A 14,676-nucleotide genomic window follows, 5' to 3' on the forward strand; every position below is an offset into this window, starting at 1 on the left:
ACTGAAGTCCTTGACAGGATGCCAACGTGACCAAGTTTACCAAGCTGCACTGCTTTCCCCTGCTAGAGACGGCGCTCTTTTTCCTGATGTCCTGGAGCACATTTCTCTTGGCAGAAGCTTGCGGATTTACAGGTGGGTTGTCTATACTTTTGGGTCACCCGCCCCCCATGTAGTGGGAGATGTGGGTACTTGAGAAGATGGAAGAATTCCTAGATAGCAGCTTCATGAAGTTAATTCACTGCTCACCGAGTATCCATATGGAGGACTGCCGAGCAAGACTAGTGTTTTGCCTGAAGCATTGAATTTCCAAAAATTATATACTCTTTAAGGATAAAGTTTATTATTCCAAACTTAGTTATGTTTTTGCATGCTCATTCTAACTATAAAGTAGATGTTTTTCTGCAAAGGTTCTGAATATACTCAAATCTTATTTGTATCCTTCCCTAAATTGCTATGTGATTTTACAAATAGCAGTAACTACTAAATATGTATCTTTTTTCAAAGCAATTTTGCATAAACTCAAATAAGTGTGAACACAGTTTTTCATCGTTTTGTCTCTGGGCTAGTTAATCATTGTTTTTCAATAACATGCATTTTTTTTTGTTGTGAGTTTCATATACAGATTCAGCATCCCAAAATGCTTGGGACCAGAAATGTTTTTTATTTCAGATCTTTAAAATTTTATAATATTTGTATATACACAATGAGGTATCTTGGGATGGACCCAAGTCGAAATATAGAATTCATTTGTTTTACAATGTACATTATACACAGAACCTGAAGATAATTTTATGTATTATTTTGAATAACTTTGTACATGAAGCAATTGTGTATTACAGCTAAAGTGGGTGGGAGAGATTTTTCTTCCCTGGGGACATGAATAAGCTTGGTGTTGTGCACTTGTGCTTTGACTATGGCGAAACGCATGAAGTGAGGTGTGAAATTTTCCATGTGTGGCATTATGTGTGTGTTGGCCTACATTCTGGTTGCTGAGACAGAATGCCGACAGGTGTAATTTCAAGGGGGAGAGGTTTATTTTGGCTCATGGTTTCAGTCTATGCTTGACTGAGTCCGAGGCAGAAACCTCATGGTGGAAGGGTGCGGCCCAGGACAGCTGCTCAGCTCCGGGGATCTGAGAAGCAGAATACAGGGCAAGAGCCAAAGAGGCCAGATACAGTCTCCAAGGTCACACCCCCACGACTCACCGAGATGCACCCAGAAGTGTGCTTTACTAATCTATGCATCTCTCAAACCAGTCAAGTTGACAGTCAAGATTAACCACCACAATGTCAGTAATCAAAATGTTAACAGATTTTGGAGCAGTTCAGATTTTCAAAGTCGAGATGCTCAACCTATAATATTAGTGGGATTAATCATGTGCTTTCATTTCCTCTCATTCTCTCATTTAAAAAAATCACTGAAGCTGAGTGTGGTGGCACATGCCTGTAATCCCTGAGCTCTAGGAGGCTGAGGCAGGAGAACTGCAACTTTAAGCCCAGCCTGGACAACACAGCAATTTAGCAAGACCCTTTCTCAAAATAAAAAGGAACTGGGGATATAGCTCAATACAAAGACCCTGGGTTCAGTCTTCAGTACTACAATAAATAAATAAATACATACAAGTTAATAACTTAATTTTTTAAAATTAAAAATAAGAAAATCACTGGTTTTCCCATTAGAAAACTTAAGTATAATTGCTACATAAAGTTCAGGTACTTAGAAAATAGTTGTATCAAAGCACAGCAACATATCTTTATATGTACCATACAAAAGTGTCTGACTTCCTTAAAATTTCAGTTTTCTCTGAATGTATACCCCCAAGAGCTTCATTTGCCTTGCATGACAAAATGGTTCTCATTAACCAGAAATCTAGGTCATTAGGCCTTGTATAAATGGGATAGTACTCCCAGTCTGTTTGTCCTGAAGCCTGAGTCTATGCAAAAATACAAAGCATTGATTTGATATTAAATCCATTCATTTTGGAAAATCAGAGGGATATGAAAAAAATGTGCAATGAGCTCTCACAGTGTTCTTGAGGGAATGAATGCTATATGCCAACCACAGATGGCAAATTCAGGAGGGGTTCACAAGACAGTGAATGCTCTTAATGGTCGTGTAAGAGAGGGAGTTGGTGAGCTTGGCCTTGAAGCAAGAAAGACAGAGTTGGACGAGGAAAGGTGGAGAGGAGCGGTGAGGGCCAGAGGGAGCTTTCCGAAATAGGATACTCAAAGCTTAGCAAGTTGGCTACGCTGGGCTTCTAACCTTAACTTTTGTTTCACCAGGGTTTTTTCCTGCCTCTTTTTTTCCATTGATTTTTAAAAATTTCTTGACAGGTGTTGTCGCTGTCCTGTTCTGTGGAATCACACAAGCGCATTATACCTACAACAATCTGTCAGTAGAATCAAGAAGTCGCACCAAACAGGTGAGAGAGGGCCTTGTTACTGATGCATCACTCGGTAGTACTGTGCAAGGAACAGGAGCTCAGGATTTATGGCTTCTTTTTCTTTTCTCCATGCAGCTGTTTGAGGTGCTGCACTTCCTCGCAGAGAACTTCATCTTCTCCTACATGGGCCTGGCGCTCTTTACTTTCCAGAAGCATGTGTTCAGCCCTGTCTTCATCATTGGCGCTTTTGTATCCTTTTCTCGTTCTGCCATTTTCTGCACAGAGAGGTAACCACCGCTAGGGAGCTCTACTTTTTTTATTATTATTTCTGTTTTGCATGGGTGACAAGGCCATGCTGGCTCATGGTATTTTTATAAGGAAAAAAAAAAAAGGTCTAAGTGGTGTTTCACAAAACCAGATGTGTTTGATTTTAAGGACTGGCATTTATTCCTAGGTGATCCTTCCTGCACTTTCTGTGTAAGCTGGCCTTTCCTTTAAGCTGGTGCTTCAGAGGTGATTGTTTGTTTTGTAGAGTTCTTTCTGGATAAAGCTAACAATTGGTAACCATGTCCATTCTCAGGATTATTTTTGACATTTCACTGCCATGTAAATTCTAATCCAGGAAGCTCTCTGATTTAGGCAACTAGAAGGCTGCATTCCTCTTGCTTCCAACTGCATACCCAGCGTGCGCACCCCTTCCTCATGCCACCTGGGGTGCCCACAGGCAGTGACCATGCTTTCACCTGAGCTATCCTGCTGCTATGGATCACTGTGGGAAAGACTCCTTTTGTTTTCTTTTGTTTAAAGGAATGGAGGAAATAGAAGAAAAGAGAAAATGGAAAAATACTTGGTTTCTTGACTTGGTCCCACAGTAAATGCAGTTTTTTGAAGGGAGACATGATTTTTCTGGGGAGGGTGACTTCTCTTGGGTGAGGAGGGATGTGAGTGCCTAGCAATGGATTGTAGCTGAGGGTTTCACTCATTTGGCTTCAGATACTGTTGTTTCCATTAAGGTGTGCTTTTCTGGGGCTGTCTTCAAGATCCTGAGCAGAAGTCTCCTACTGTTGGATGTTTGCCTTCCTTCTTTCTGAGGCCTCCTGGAAATCCTTAGCCTTTATAATATTGGCAAAAATGAGTGTTTGTTTTTACTTCTGGGCTTTTATTTCTTGTGCACAAATGACTGGCACTCCGCAAGCTGCCAGATAGGGATGGCACTGGAATCCTTCTAATTAGAGCGTCATATGCTTAAACTGGTGGCTCATTTCTTGGATTCACACACGCACCAGACTAATAGCTTAAAATATGCAGGGTTTGCGATTTTCTTCTTTATCCAGAAAGACCTGGCACATTGTCCTGGTTTATGTTCCCAGCGTGGCATCCTGTGAGAGATACTGAGCACACAGCCTTTGTTTATAGACGATGGCCTATCAAAGGGTGAGTTGGGTCGTCTTAGGAATTGTAAATGCTGCTGGCCATTTATGGACTTCTCCTTCACCTCTGGGATAGAATATACTTGATAAGCACTGCATGTTTCCATTTGGTAAAAACAAACAAAAAATGGAAAGAAAGAAAAAGAAAGAAAGAAAGAAAGAAAAAGAAAGAAAGAAAGAAAGAAAGAAAGAAAGAAAGAAAGAAAGAAGCAAAACACTGCATGCTTTACCCTGGAGGAAGCAGAAGATAGTCGTACAGCCCCCACCCCCTACAAAACAGCTGCAGCTCCTGCAGCTGGTGTTTTGCCAAAACGGAAGTTCCCTGTTCCTCTGGCTCCCACGGGGGTTTTCTTCTCTGACCAGGGAAGTGGTTAGCTCTCTCTGCTGGGCACAATCTAAATTTGGCAAGTGACAGATGACCAGTTTCCCTGAATTCTTTACTTTTCATGGTAGAGTTCCTTTTCCACGCTCTTCCACCTTTTATACCCCCAAAAGACATTTCAGCCATTTAGGTAAAGCAATCACCCTGTGTTGATATTTTTAGGTGATCTGAAGGTCTTTTGTGAGATAAATACTACAAATTTCCCCACATCTTATTTTTAGGCTCTTCCTGGGCTTTGGAGTTCCATGTTTAGTTGCAAGTGAAGTTTGCGTACTGTTACCCAACCAACTTTATAGTTTGTCTCCAAGGTGAGAAATTTTTCTCTCTTGTGATTTTTCTTCCAGGAGAGCCCAACATGCTGTTTGTTTCTCTCAACTCCCCACTTCTGCCATGACACTTTAGCTCATTTCTTGACTCATTTTTAGATAGATTTAGGAATTCATCACTATGGATTAAGTCAAAAAGGTACAACAACGTGTTTAACAAACTAGAAATTATCTTTGAGAACCAGGAAGTGGGGAAAATTGGCCAAATGATACCTGTTTGTTGCTGAGAAATTTGTTTAGACTGGGAAACTAGACAGCCTGGTTTCTTTGGGCAGCTGTCCAAATCATGGCATCCCTAAAATTCTCTGCTCAACCAGAATTTGTGTGGAAGTGCTATACTGGAAACCTATTGGACCCTTAACCTCCGCCTGGTTGTCAGGTTGCCATCTTCCTGGGAAGAGCTGCGCATATCTACCCGCTCTCCTTCTTCCTCAACTTGGGCAGAAGGCATAAGATTGGCTGGAATTTTCAACACATGATGATGTTTTCAGGTAAAAACAAAAAGTATAAGTGTATAGAGAATGACTTTTATTTGGCAAGCAATGATAGTGTGATGAAAATATAATTGATAAGGTTCACAAAAAGACATTTAGCGTTCACATGTACATGTTAACCTTATAGTGTTGATTTGCAAACCGAACTAACTAAATGTAGACATTCTTCACTAAAATATTGCATATCTATTTCATCTCTACAACCCAAGGGACTATAACTATGCAGAGTGCTTGATTGTTTTCTTGTAGATATTTATAACCCTTAAGCTTCAAAAGGACTCCAGACCTAAAATTAGAAAGAAAATAGCTTGTGATGAGAAAGAACAGGAGCCATGTCACTCAGCACCTCCCAGCAATAGTATCTTCTCTTGTAAAATCATGAAATTGAATGAACTCAGTGAAGTCCCACTTTCTGTGGAACAAAAGGAGTGAAGTTACACTCACAAAACAAGATAAACTCCAAGCCAGAATTTAACAGCTGTGATAGTTCTGCTTGATTTACACTGTCACTCCCATGCCCTCCTATTCACTGCGAAGCTGTGAGGCCTGGAGAAGCCACTGAGGGAACAAAGGACAGTAAAGAATGATGTGGAGGTAAAGAAGGGAAAAGTGCTTGGTATAAGAAGATGATGTGGTGAGGGTGGTAAACGTCAGCTTTTATAGACATAAGAACAAGATTAGAGCATTTCTGCAGAACAGAGGGAGAAGATATTTGGGGTAAAAGGCCACTGCAACCCTTAAAAGTACCTCTGTCCTGTGGGGATGGAGGAGGGACACTGTACCAGACTGTAGAACAAGTAGCAGCTGGCTTCACTCTATGCAGTGGTTTTTGGGGGACCTAATGGAGTCATACTGAAATCGCACCAACAGACACTGCTCCATGAAGCACACACTCTGTCCTGTGCTAACTTGTATGTGAACATGATCTGCAGCCTGTGATGATTATGTTTCACTGTGTCAAATGTTTGTTAACATCCTCTTTTTAGAAGGCACAATTTTGGGTTGTGCAGGATGCAGAGCCCAACCTCCCTCCAGGAGCTCACAGACCGCTGGAGAGAGGATGATGAATTGTGCAAAGTGGTGTGAAAGATGTGTGGACAAGAAGACAGGGCTCGAGGCTCTTGTTCTAAAGGGGGTAGCCTTCAAAATGGTCTTGGAAGACGTGGCACTTCAGGAGGAAGCGGTGTGGGGAGGGAGAGACAAGCATTGCCCTGGTATTTTTTTTAAAGAAAGGTAGCAGTCTGGTTGAAGTATCTGACATATGAAGTGACACAGAAAGAGGATGAGACTAGAAAAGAAAACCGTGACTAAACTAGAGATTTGCAGCCTTTTGGCCGCATCAGAATTTCCTGTTGGGCTTGTTAAAGCACCGATTGCAGGCCCTGCCACCAGAGTGTGTGATTCTGGGGGTGGACCCCAAGAATTTGCATTTCTAGCACATTCTCAGCTGCTACCGCTGGTTTAAGGACAACACTTTGAGAACCACTGTTGCAGAGTGGAGACTACAGAGAAGCTCCAAAGCTTTATCAAAAAGTTTGAGTTTTACTCAGAGGCAGCTGGGCAACATAGAGAGTTTGACAAAGAAAGGCAGTGACAAGCTCCTGCTTAAATATTATGAAAATGGTGGTGGATAAGATGAAGATGACTTAGAGATGACTGTCATCTATGTAAACTTAAAATATGATTAGCAATAAAAAAGCTGATTAAATTTTAAATTATTGCAGTAAAAGACACATTGCCATTAATCCCCCTCAAAATGCTCCCTCTCACTTCAAACATACTTATCCCAATGGTCTTGCCACTTTCTGAAGCAGTTCTGGAAGTCCTCTTTTGTGAGTATTTTTAGTTGTACTGTCACGGCTGCCTCGATGTCCTGAACCTATTCAATGTATTTACCTTTCCTGGTCACTTTGACTTTGGTGAAGAATCAGAAGTTGCACAGTGCCAGATCCAGTGAATATGGTGGATGAGAACACAGAATGTATGAGCCTGCTTTTCTGTTGGATGACACTTGGCAGCAGCATTCACAACATTTTTGATCACACCTCACAAAGACATGGAAGAGAACTTCCAGAAGTGCCTCAAAAAGTGACAAGGATGATGGGATATCTGTGTTTGAAGTGAGGGGGACTAATTTGAGGTAGATTAATGGCAGTGTGTCTTTTACTATAATATTTTTAAAATTTACATATTCACTGTATATTTTGATCACACTGTATATGTTATTTTCCTTACCAAAAGACTGAGAAGTACACCATGCTGTTTAAAGATAAATAGAAAAACAAGTATTATTTTATGGTGGGATAAATCTGGTTCAAAAGAACTCATTCTTTAAGGCTTTGAAATACCTGAGGTTCTACTCTCATATTGCTTATAGTGTTTACATAATAAAATAAAGAAACATATCACACATAGTTTCTCTCTGAACCCAGTTCTCCAGTTCTCTTCTTTGAGATAATATCACTGTTAGAGCTTAAATATTGACCACTGACCATCAGCGGAGTAATTTAGCTATAAATATTTCAGTAGAACAGGTTAATAGAAAGTATCCACTTTGCTCTGCTTTTTAGGTTAACTTTTATTGAGTAACTCTTTTTTAGTAAATTATGGTGAATCTTGCAGATTGTATTAATTATGAAATTATTGGAAAAGGGGAAAATGTATAGGCAGATACAGTAGTCTAACTTTTCATTCTCTCATACAATGTATACATATTCTTCTCCATGGTGAAATAAGAATTTATGCCTGGTGATTGAAAAATGTGATGGGTGTTGAATTTTTAAGAAATTATGCAATAAAAGATGCAATGTCATTAGTCGCCTTCAAAATAGTCCCCCGCGCTTTGAACACACTTACCCGTTGTTGTTCTTGTCACTTTCTGAAGCAGTTCTGGAAGTCCTCTTTCATGAGTGTCTTCAGTTGCACCATCATGGCTGCCTCAATGTCCTGAATTGATTCAAAACATTTACCTTTCATGGTCATTCTCACTTTGGAGAAGCGCCAGAAATTGCATGGTGCCAGATCTGGTGAATGAGATGGATGAGGACATATCGTAGTGTTTTTACAAACCTGCCTTTATGTTGGATGACACTTGACAGCACCATTCACTAAATTTTTAATCACATCTCCTAAAGACATAAAAAGGGACTTTCAGAACTGCTTCAGAAAGTGGCAGGATTGATGGGATAAATGTATTTGAAACTAAGGGGAGTATTTTGAATGGGTTAATAGCAATGTGTCTTTTTTTGTAATCAGTTTTAAAAATTTAAACATTCATTGTACACTGTGCTCATAACTCATATACAATACTAAATATGTACCGAAGACTGGCTTCTGTCTTTACTATAAAACAAATTATGAGCATGGTGTGAGGAAGGAACAAAAAGGTTTAGAAAGATATACTCTGAAACATTAAAATGTTAGTGTTAATCAAAAACCCATTAATGTAGATAAGAATCAGCAAACCACAGCTCCTGGGCTAAATCTGGCTGCTGCTTGTTTTAATATGCCACACCAGGTAAGAATGCCTTTTTTTCAGATGAGTATTTGCAATCTATTTGATGATAAGGAACATAAACTTTGAAACCCAACTAAGCAAAATGTCCCCTCCTCCAAAGAATCCCATTCTTTCAAAATATACTCAATTACTGTTATTATATTCTTGGTTTTCCCCAATAACAGTATGTGGCAGTCTGGTTTCAATCTTTTACATAAGTACCTGTACAGCAGCCTTGATTATGCTTCTTGGCTCACAAAACTATAAGCTGGGTGTGGTGGTGCACACCTGTAATCCCAGCACTTGGAAAGCTGATGCAGGAGGATCTCCACAAGTTCAAGGCCAGCCTGGGCTACATGGTGAGTTCAAGGCCAACCTGGACTACACAGGGAGACCATGTCTCAAAACAAATCTAAAATAATTATTATCTGGCTCTTTAGCAATGCAGATGCTGTATGTGTATGTAGCAATACCAGACAATGAATATATTCATTATGTCTCACAAATAAGTATTAATGAAAATGTTTTTTAAATAACTGTCAACCGCTGATGTAGGCTAGGCCTTTTCTTTTTCATTTCTCTGTGTGGCTTCCCCCTTTGCTAAGGAAATGCTACTTTTTTTTCTTTTTTTTTTTTTTTTTTTTTTTTTAACAAATGTGCACTGGAGACATTCATACCTAGCCTTTGTTTTAAGTTTATTTTGACTGTGTAGTATTTGGGAGGTGTTGGATCACAGACTTAGAGAGATTTTATGATTTTATTGCTTATTTGTATTTTTTTACTTGAGGTTACTAGCAGGCGAATCATTTACTAACAGGATTAGTATTCTAAAATATGCTATACAAAGCAGTGCAGTGTGCTTCTCATTGTGTTTGGGAACTTTGCTAAAGACAGCTTCAAAACGGAGAAAACTATCTTTACGGTTCTTTCTGAGTAAAACAGCTGGGCTCCCAAAGCACAGATGGCTAGAGTTTATTAGCCCCAGACGGCGGCAGGGATTTTGAGGAACCATTATCAGTTATCACCAATAGGTCTTCCATTTGGGTCCCTGCAGGCCTCCGGGGGGCGATGGCATTTGCATTGGCCATCCGGGACACAGCATCTTACGCTCGCCAGATGATGTTCACGACCACCCTCCTCATCGTCTTCTTCACTGTCTGGATCATTGGTGGAGGCACGACGCCCATGCTGTCATGGCTTAATATAAGGTCAGTTTGGAACCAAGGCCAGTTCTGTATCCATAGATGTTGACTATGAACACTCTGGAGAATGTTCAGTGTGCCGTAAAGGTTATGCTACTACTTAGTTCACGGAAGATTTTCAAAGTCTCTTGTTTTTTTGCAGGTGAATGGGGCAGATTAAAAATTGTTTTAAAAAAATGGGTGTGTTGTGACTTCCCAGGAGAAAAAAATATAATCATTAAAATTTGCATCAATATAAGCACACAAAGAACTAGAAACACCTGAATTTTGCTGGAGCAGTGACATTAGGGCAAGAACTCAACAAGTCTTAAAGCTGCAGGAGACAGAATAAACCTATAGCTGTGTCCAGTATTTCATATTCCTTTGTAGTGAAACCTAGGACCTGAAGAAAAAGCTCATCATCCAGAAATAAAAAGGAATAATTAGAGTTTTGTTTTATCATGAAATTGTGTACTGGTTTTCTTCTTGCTGGGGTGCACAAAGAGGTAACATTTCCTGTATAACCCTCATCTGTTGCAACCTCATAGACTTCTGCATGTGGTTTTGCAGCAGTGACAGGACAGAAAGGCACTGACATGAGTTTGATTTGTTTTAAAGAAAATTTGACTTCCAAACAGTGTTTGTGAACTCTAGCCCTAACACTGGAAAAGAGTTCCAGAGACGTACAGTCCAACTCTGGCACTGGTTTAACACAAGCCCCTCATATCTTTGGACTGAATTTGCCTCAGCAATAAGTGAAGGTGCTCTCCCAGGTTGCCTCTAGGGCCCTGTAGCTCCAACTGTTGCACTTTGCATTTCTGGAGGTGCTCTGACCACCTGCCACGGATTCAGGTTGCAGAGGGTAGCTAAGGTTGAATCAGGACCAAGACACTCAGGTAGTGCAGATATAAGGAATCGTTGTCCGAAAAGCCACAAGGTGGCGATGGTTTTTCTTTTTCTGCTGGCTTATACAGTAGTTATATTTCCTTCTGTAGATTTTAAAATGCATGGGAAAATGAACAGGGATCTCCCAGTCGGCCTTGGAGTTGTAGAGAAAAGTAGATTTTGATAAACTAGTCTTTTCTACCTGAAACTTTTGTATTGATGTTAGGCAGGAATTGCCAGGCTTGACCACTGCCAACTTCACCATTTCTGGACTAACATGTCTCAGCGTGCAGCTCCAGATGGGGGCTTGTTGGTGACATCCATAATTGTCACCAACACTTGTGTTGTAGGCGTGTTTGAGATGCTATGTATATATTAAGATACTTCTTATAACGTTCCTATAAGAGATAATACTGTTACTTGTATTTCAGTGTTGGGGAAACTGAGACACAAAGCAACAGCTCGCCCAAGGTCACAGAACTCTATGTGGATGAGCTAGGATTCGAACCCGGGCGTTCTTGCCACAGAAGCCCTACACTTGACTGTTGTGCAGTACTGCCTCTAAGGAATACAGCTGTGCTAAAGGCTACTTTAATATCATAAAATTTGGGATGATTAGAATTTCAACTTCCTGGCATGAATCTCAAGGGTTAGATTAAAGAAAATAGTCTGTCTATAGGAATATGAACCTGAAGAAGAGAATTTATAGTCTTATGGCTTTAAAGCTGAGACATAGATTGCACCGTCTTTGTTCTGTGTGGCAGGATTAGGACAAGAAAGTTGGTTGACCCTGCACACAGTTGAGAATCTTTGCATTCTGTGACCTTTGAGATTATTTCCTATTCCTATTAGTCTGGTCACATAGTAGGTACATGGATGCTCAGCGCCTGATTAAGTCATACTCATTTTTTCATACTATTTGATAAATCATTTTCTATTTTCCAATACCCTCCAAACATATCTAGGGCCAAATAATTTTCCATTGAGATTAGAGAGGTGACCTATTGGTACTCCTCATGACCTTTTCCAAAAAGCAAGCCATTAAAACAGACCTACCAAGAGCTGAGAGCAGGGGAAGGTTTCCCTGAGACACTCAAGAGCAAGGATGCCCGAACTAGGCTGGGAGCTGATAGGAAGGGGAAATTTATGATGACTGTTGCCAGCAGTGACTGCTCTAGGGGTCATGTTGTGACTCCTTACTATGTGCTAGGTATTCTGTTCTAAGTGCCTTCTGAATACAGCCAGCCCTAATGTCTGTGGTTTCTGCATCTGCAGATGCGGTCAACCAGAGATTGAAAAATATTTTTAAAAGTAAATTGCATCTGTACTGAACATGCAGACCTTTTCTTGTTATCATTTCCTAGACAATTCAACTTTATGTAGCATTTACATTGTGTTAGATGGCATAAATAATCAAGATATGATTAAATATATCCAGGAGGATGTGCATAGAGTCTATGCAAATACTATGCCATTTCATATAAAGGACCACCAGTTACATATTCATGCATATATACTGTTACCCTGATTTTGTGAGCATTTTATGGATGAGGAAACCAAAACTTAAAGGGCTAGGTACCTTACAGTTAGTCTCACAGTTATACAATGATGGGGCAAAGGTTTTATGCAACTATGAAGTCTAAATTCTTTTATAGTCTACTAGAACACCTGCATATAGCACCAGATTCTGATTTTGTGGGACCTGGTACTTTTGTACAGTTTAGAAAGCTACGTTAAATTCCTCATACATATTCAGATCAGTGTTTTCTGAAACAATATATATGTGATTTTTTGAATAAAATGAGAAATTATAGCTCATAATAAGTGCAGATATCATAAAATTAAAACAATCATGCCAAAAGTTATTTATTAGTTGCCTATACAGGTTGTGTAGCTCTAATCCAAAAATTCAAAATTTGAAATAGTCTAAAATCTAAAACTTTTTGAACACCATGATACTCAAAAAAAAAGTTCCAGTTTTAAGGCATTTCAGATTTCCATTTAAGGATGCTCAACTGGTAAAACCTTTGTGAATATTCCGAAAAATCCCTCCAAAACCTGAAACACTTCTGGTCCCAAGCATTTCAGATAATGGAACTCAATCTGTAATACTTTTCCTACTTTTAAAAATCTGCCTGCTTTTTCATTCCCCCTTCATGTAATCGTTTTGTGGTATGATGTACCGAGAAAATAGAAATATAAAGCAGTGTTTTCTGTAGCATAGCTGATCAAAACTTGCCAGTACTGTATTGATATTTCAGAAAAGATTCATTCGGCTTCACTACTCTTTATTGATAGTATCATAAAAATTGTGAGACTTGCTAAATTTGAGAAAAACCTCTCTTTCAAATTTCTTTCACATGTGAACTAGAAGATTTTGGGGGATAAAAGTTTTCTCCAGCATAATGTTTGAAAAACTTTTTATTTTGAAGTAGTCTCAGATTCACAGGAAGTTGTAAGATAGCACCGAGAGGTTCCATGTATATTTTACCTAGTTTTTCCTGCTGGTTCCACCTTACACAGACATAGTACAGGATCACAATCAGGAACTGACATAGGCTCAAGGCATGTGCATAGTTCTGTGCCATTTATCACACATAGATTTAGCATTACAGTTACGATACAAAACTGTCCCATTAGCATGAAGATATCATGAGTTCTGCCCTGCATGTCACACCCATTTCCTTACTTTCCAGCATCCCTAACCCCTGGCAATCTCTAATTTGTTTTCTATTACTATAATTTTGTTACTTCCAGAACTTTATAAAAGTGGAATCATATAGCATGTGATCTTTTGAGATTGGCTTTTTCTCCTACTCAGCATAATGCCGTGGAGATCCACATAGGTGGTTGTATCTATCAAGAGTTTGTGCCTTTTTATTGCTGAGTCCGAGGTATGGATGCACTAGAATTTGTTTGACCATCCACCCAAAGGACAGCTAAGTAGTACAAAGCTCCTGTGAATAGACTTTTGCATTTGCTAGACCAGACTGTAAGTGTATATTTAGTTTGGTAAAAGACTGACAGTTTCCTAAATTGGCTGTCCCACTTTACATTCCCAGTAGTAGGATATGAGAGATCCAGTTTCTCGGCATCCCTGTCAGAAGTTGGTGTTATTACCGTTCTTCATTCCAGCTGTTCTCATAGGTGTGTGGAAATATCTCAGTGTGGTCTTGATTTGCATTTCTCTTGTGGCTAATGATATTGAACATCTCTTCATGTGCTTATTTGCCATTTATGTACCTTCACTGGTAAAATATCTCTTCAGGTCTTTTGTCCCTTTTTGAATCTAATTTTTAAAATTTAGTTTTAAAAGTTCTTTATTCTAGATAATAGTCTTTTGTCGCATACCTGATCTGTAAAGATTTCCTCCTAGTCTGTAGCTTGTCTTGAAATACTTTTAATAGAGTTTGTAGAACAGAAGTTTTAATTTTGGTGAAATGCAATCTATCTTTTTTCTTTTATGGATTAGGAATTTGGTGTCATGTCTAAGGACTCTTTGTCAAACCCTAGGTCCTAAAGATTTTTTTTCTGTGTTATCTCCTTAAAACTTTTTAGTTTTATGGTTTACATTTAAGTCTGAGATTCCTTTTGAGTTACTTTTATATAAGATGTGAGGTATAGGTTGAGATTTTATTTTATATACCTATGGCTGCCCAGTTGTTCTAGTATGATTTATTGGAAAGACCATCCTTAGGGCTGGGGATTTAGCTCAGTGGCACAGCACCTGCCTGGCAAGCGCAAGGTCGTGAGTTCAGTTCCCGGTACCAGAAAAAAAAAAAAAAAAGAAAAGAAAGAAAGACCATCCTTATTCTACTGAATTACTTGTGCTCCTTTCTCAGAAATCAGTTGTCTGTTGCATAAGAACCTGTTTTTATTCTGTTCCATAGATTTATATATCTATCCTACCAAAAATGCCATTTTGATAATACTATATTGATAATTGGAGTTACACAGTAAGCCTTGGCATTAGGTAGAGGGATTCTTGCTTTATTCTTCTCTTTCAAAATTGTTGCTACTTTAGCTCTACTCCCTGTGAATTATGGAGTAAGCTTGTCTGTATCTAAAATAAAGTCCTTCTGGGATTTTATAGGAATTA

The 14,676-nt window shown here is 39.2% G+C and overlaps 1 protein-coding gene across 2 annotated transcripts in view; it reads left to right on the forward strand.

Annotated features, from left to right (window-relative positions):
- Slc9a7 (solute carrier family 9, subfamily A (NHE7, cation proton antiporter 7), member 7) overlaps positions 1-14,676 on the forward strand; it is a 142,720-nt gene that overhangs the window by 97,599 nt on the left and 30,445 nt on the right. For both annotated transcript variants that reach the window (XM_005408973.2, XM_005408975.2), the window contains exons 8-12: positions 27-132; positions 2,334-2,422; positions 2,519-2,632; positions 4,901-5,012; positions 9,566-9,719. In XM_005408973.2, coding sequence (XP_005409030.1) covers positions 27-132; positions 2,334-2,422; positions 2,519-2,632; positions 4,901-5,012; positions 9,566-9,719 — 575 coding nt within the window. The remainder of the gene's footprint in view (positions 1-26; positions 133-2,333; positions 2,423-2,518; positions 2,633-4,900; positions 5,013-9,565; positions 9,720-14,676) is intronic.

Source organism: Chinchilla lanigera, unplaced genomic scaffold (genome assembly GCF_000276665.1).
Source record: "Chinchilla lanigera isolate Chin_1 unplaced genomic scaffold, ChiLan1.0 scaffold00115, whole genome shotgun sequence".
Classification (NCBI taxonomy): domain Eukaryota; kingdom Metazoa; phylum Chordata; class Mammalia; order Rodentia; family Chinchillidae; genus Chinchilla; species Chinchilla lanigera.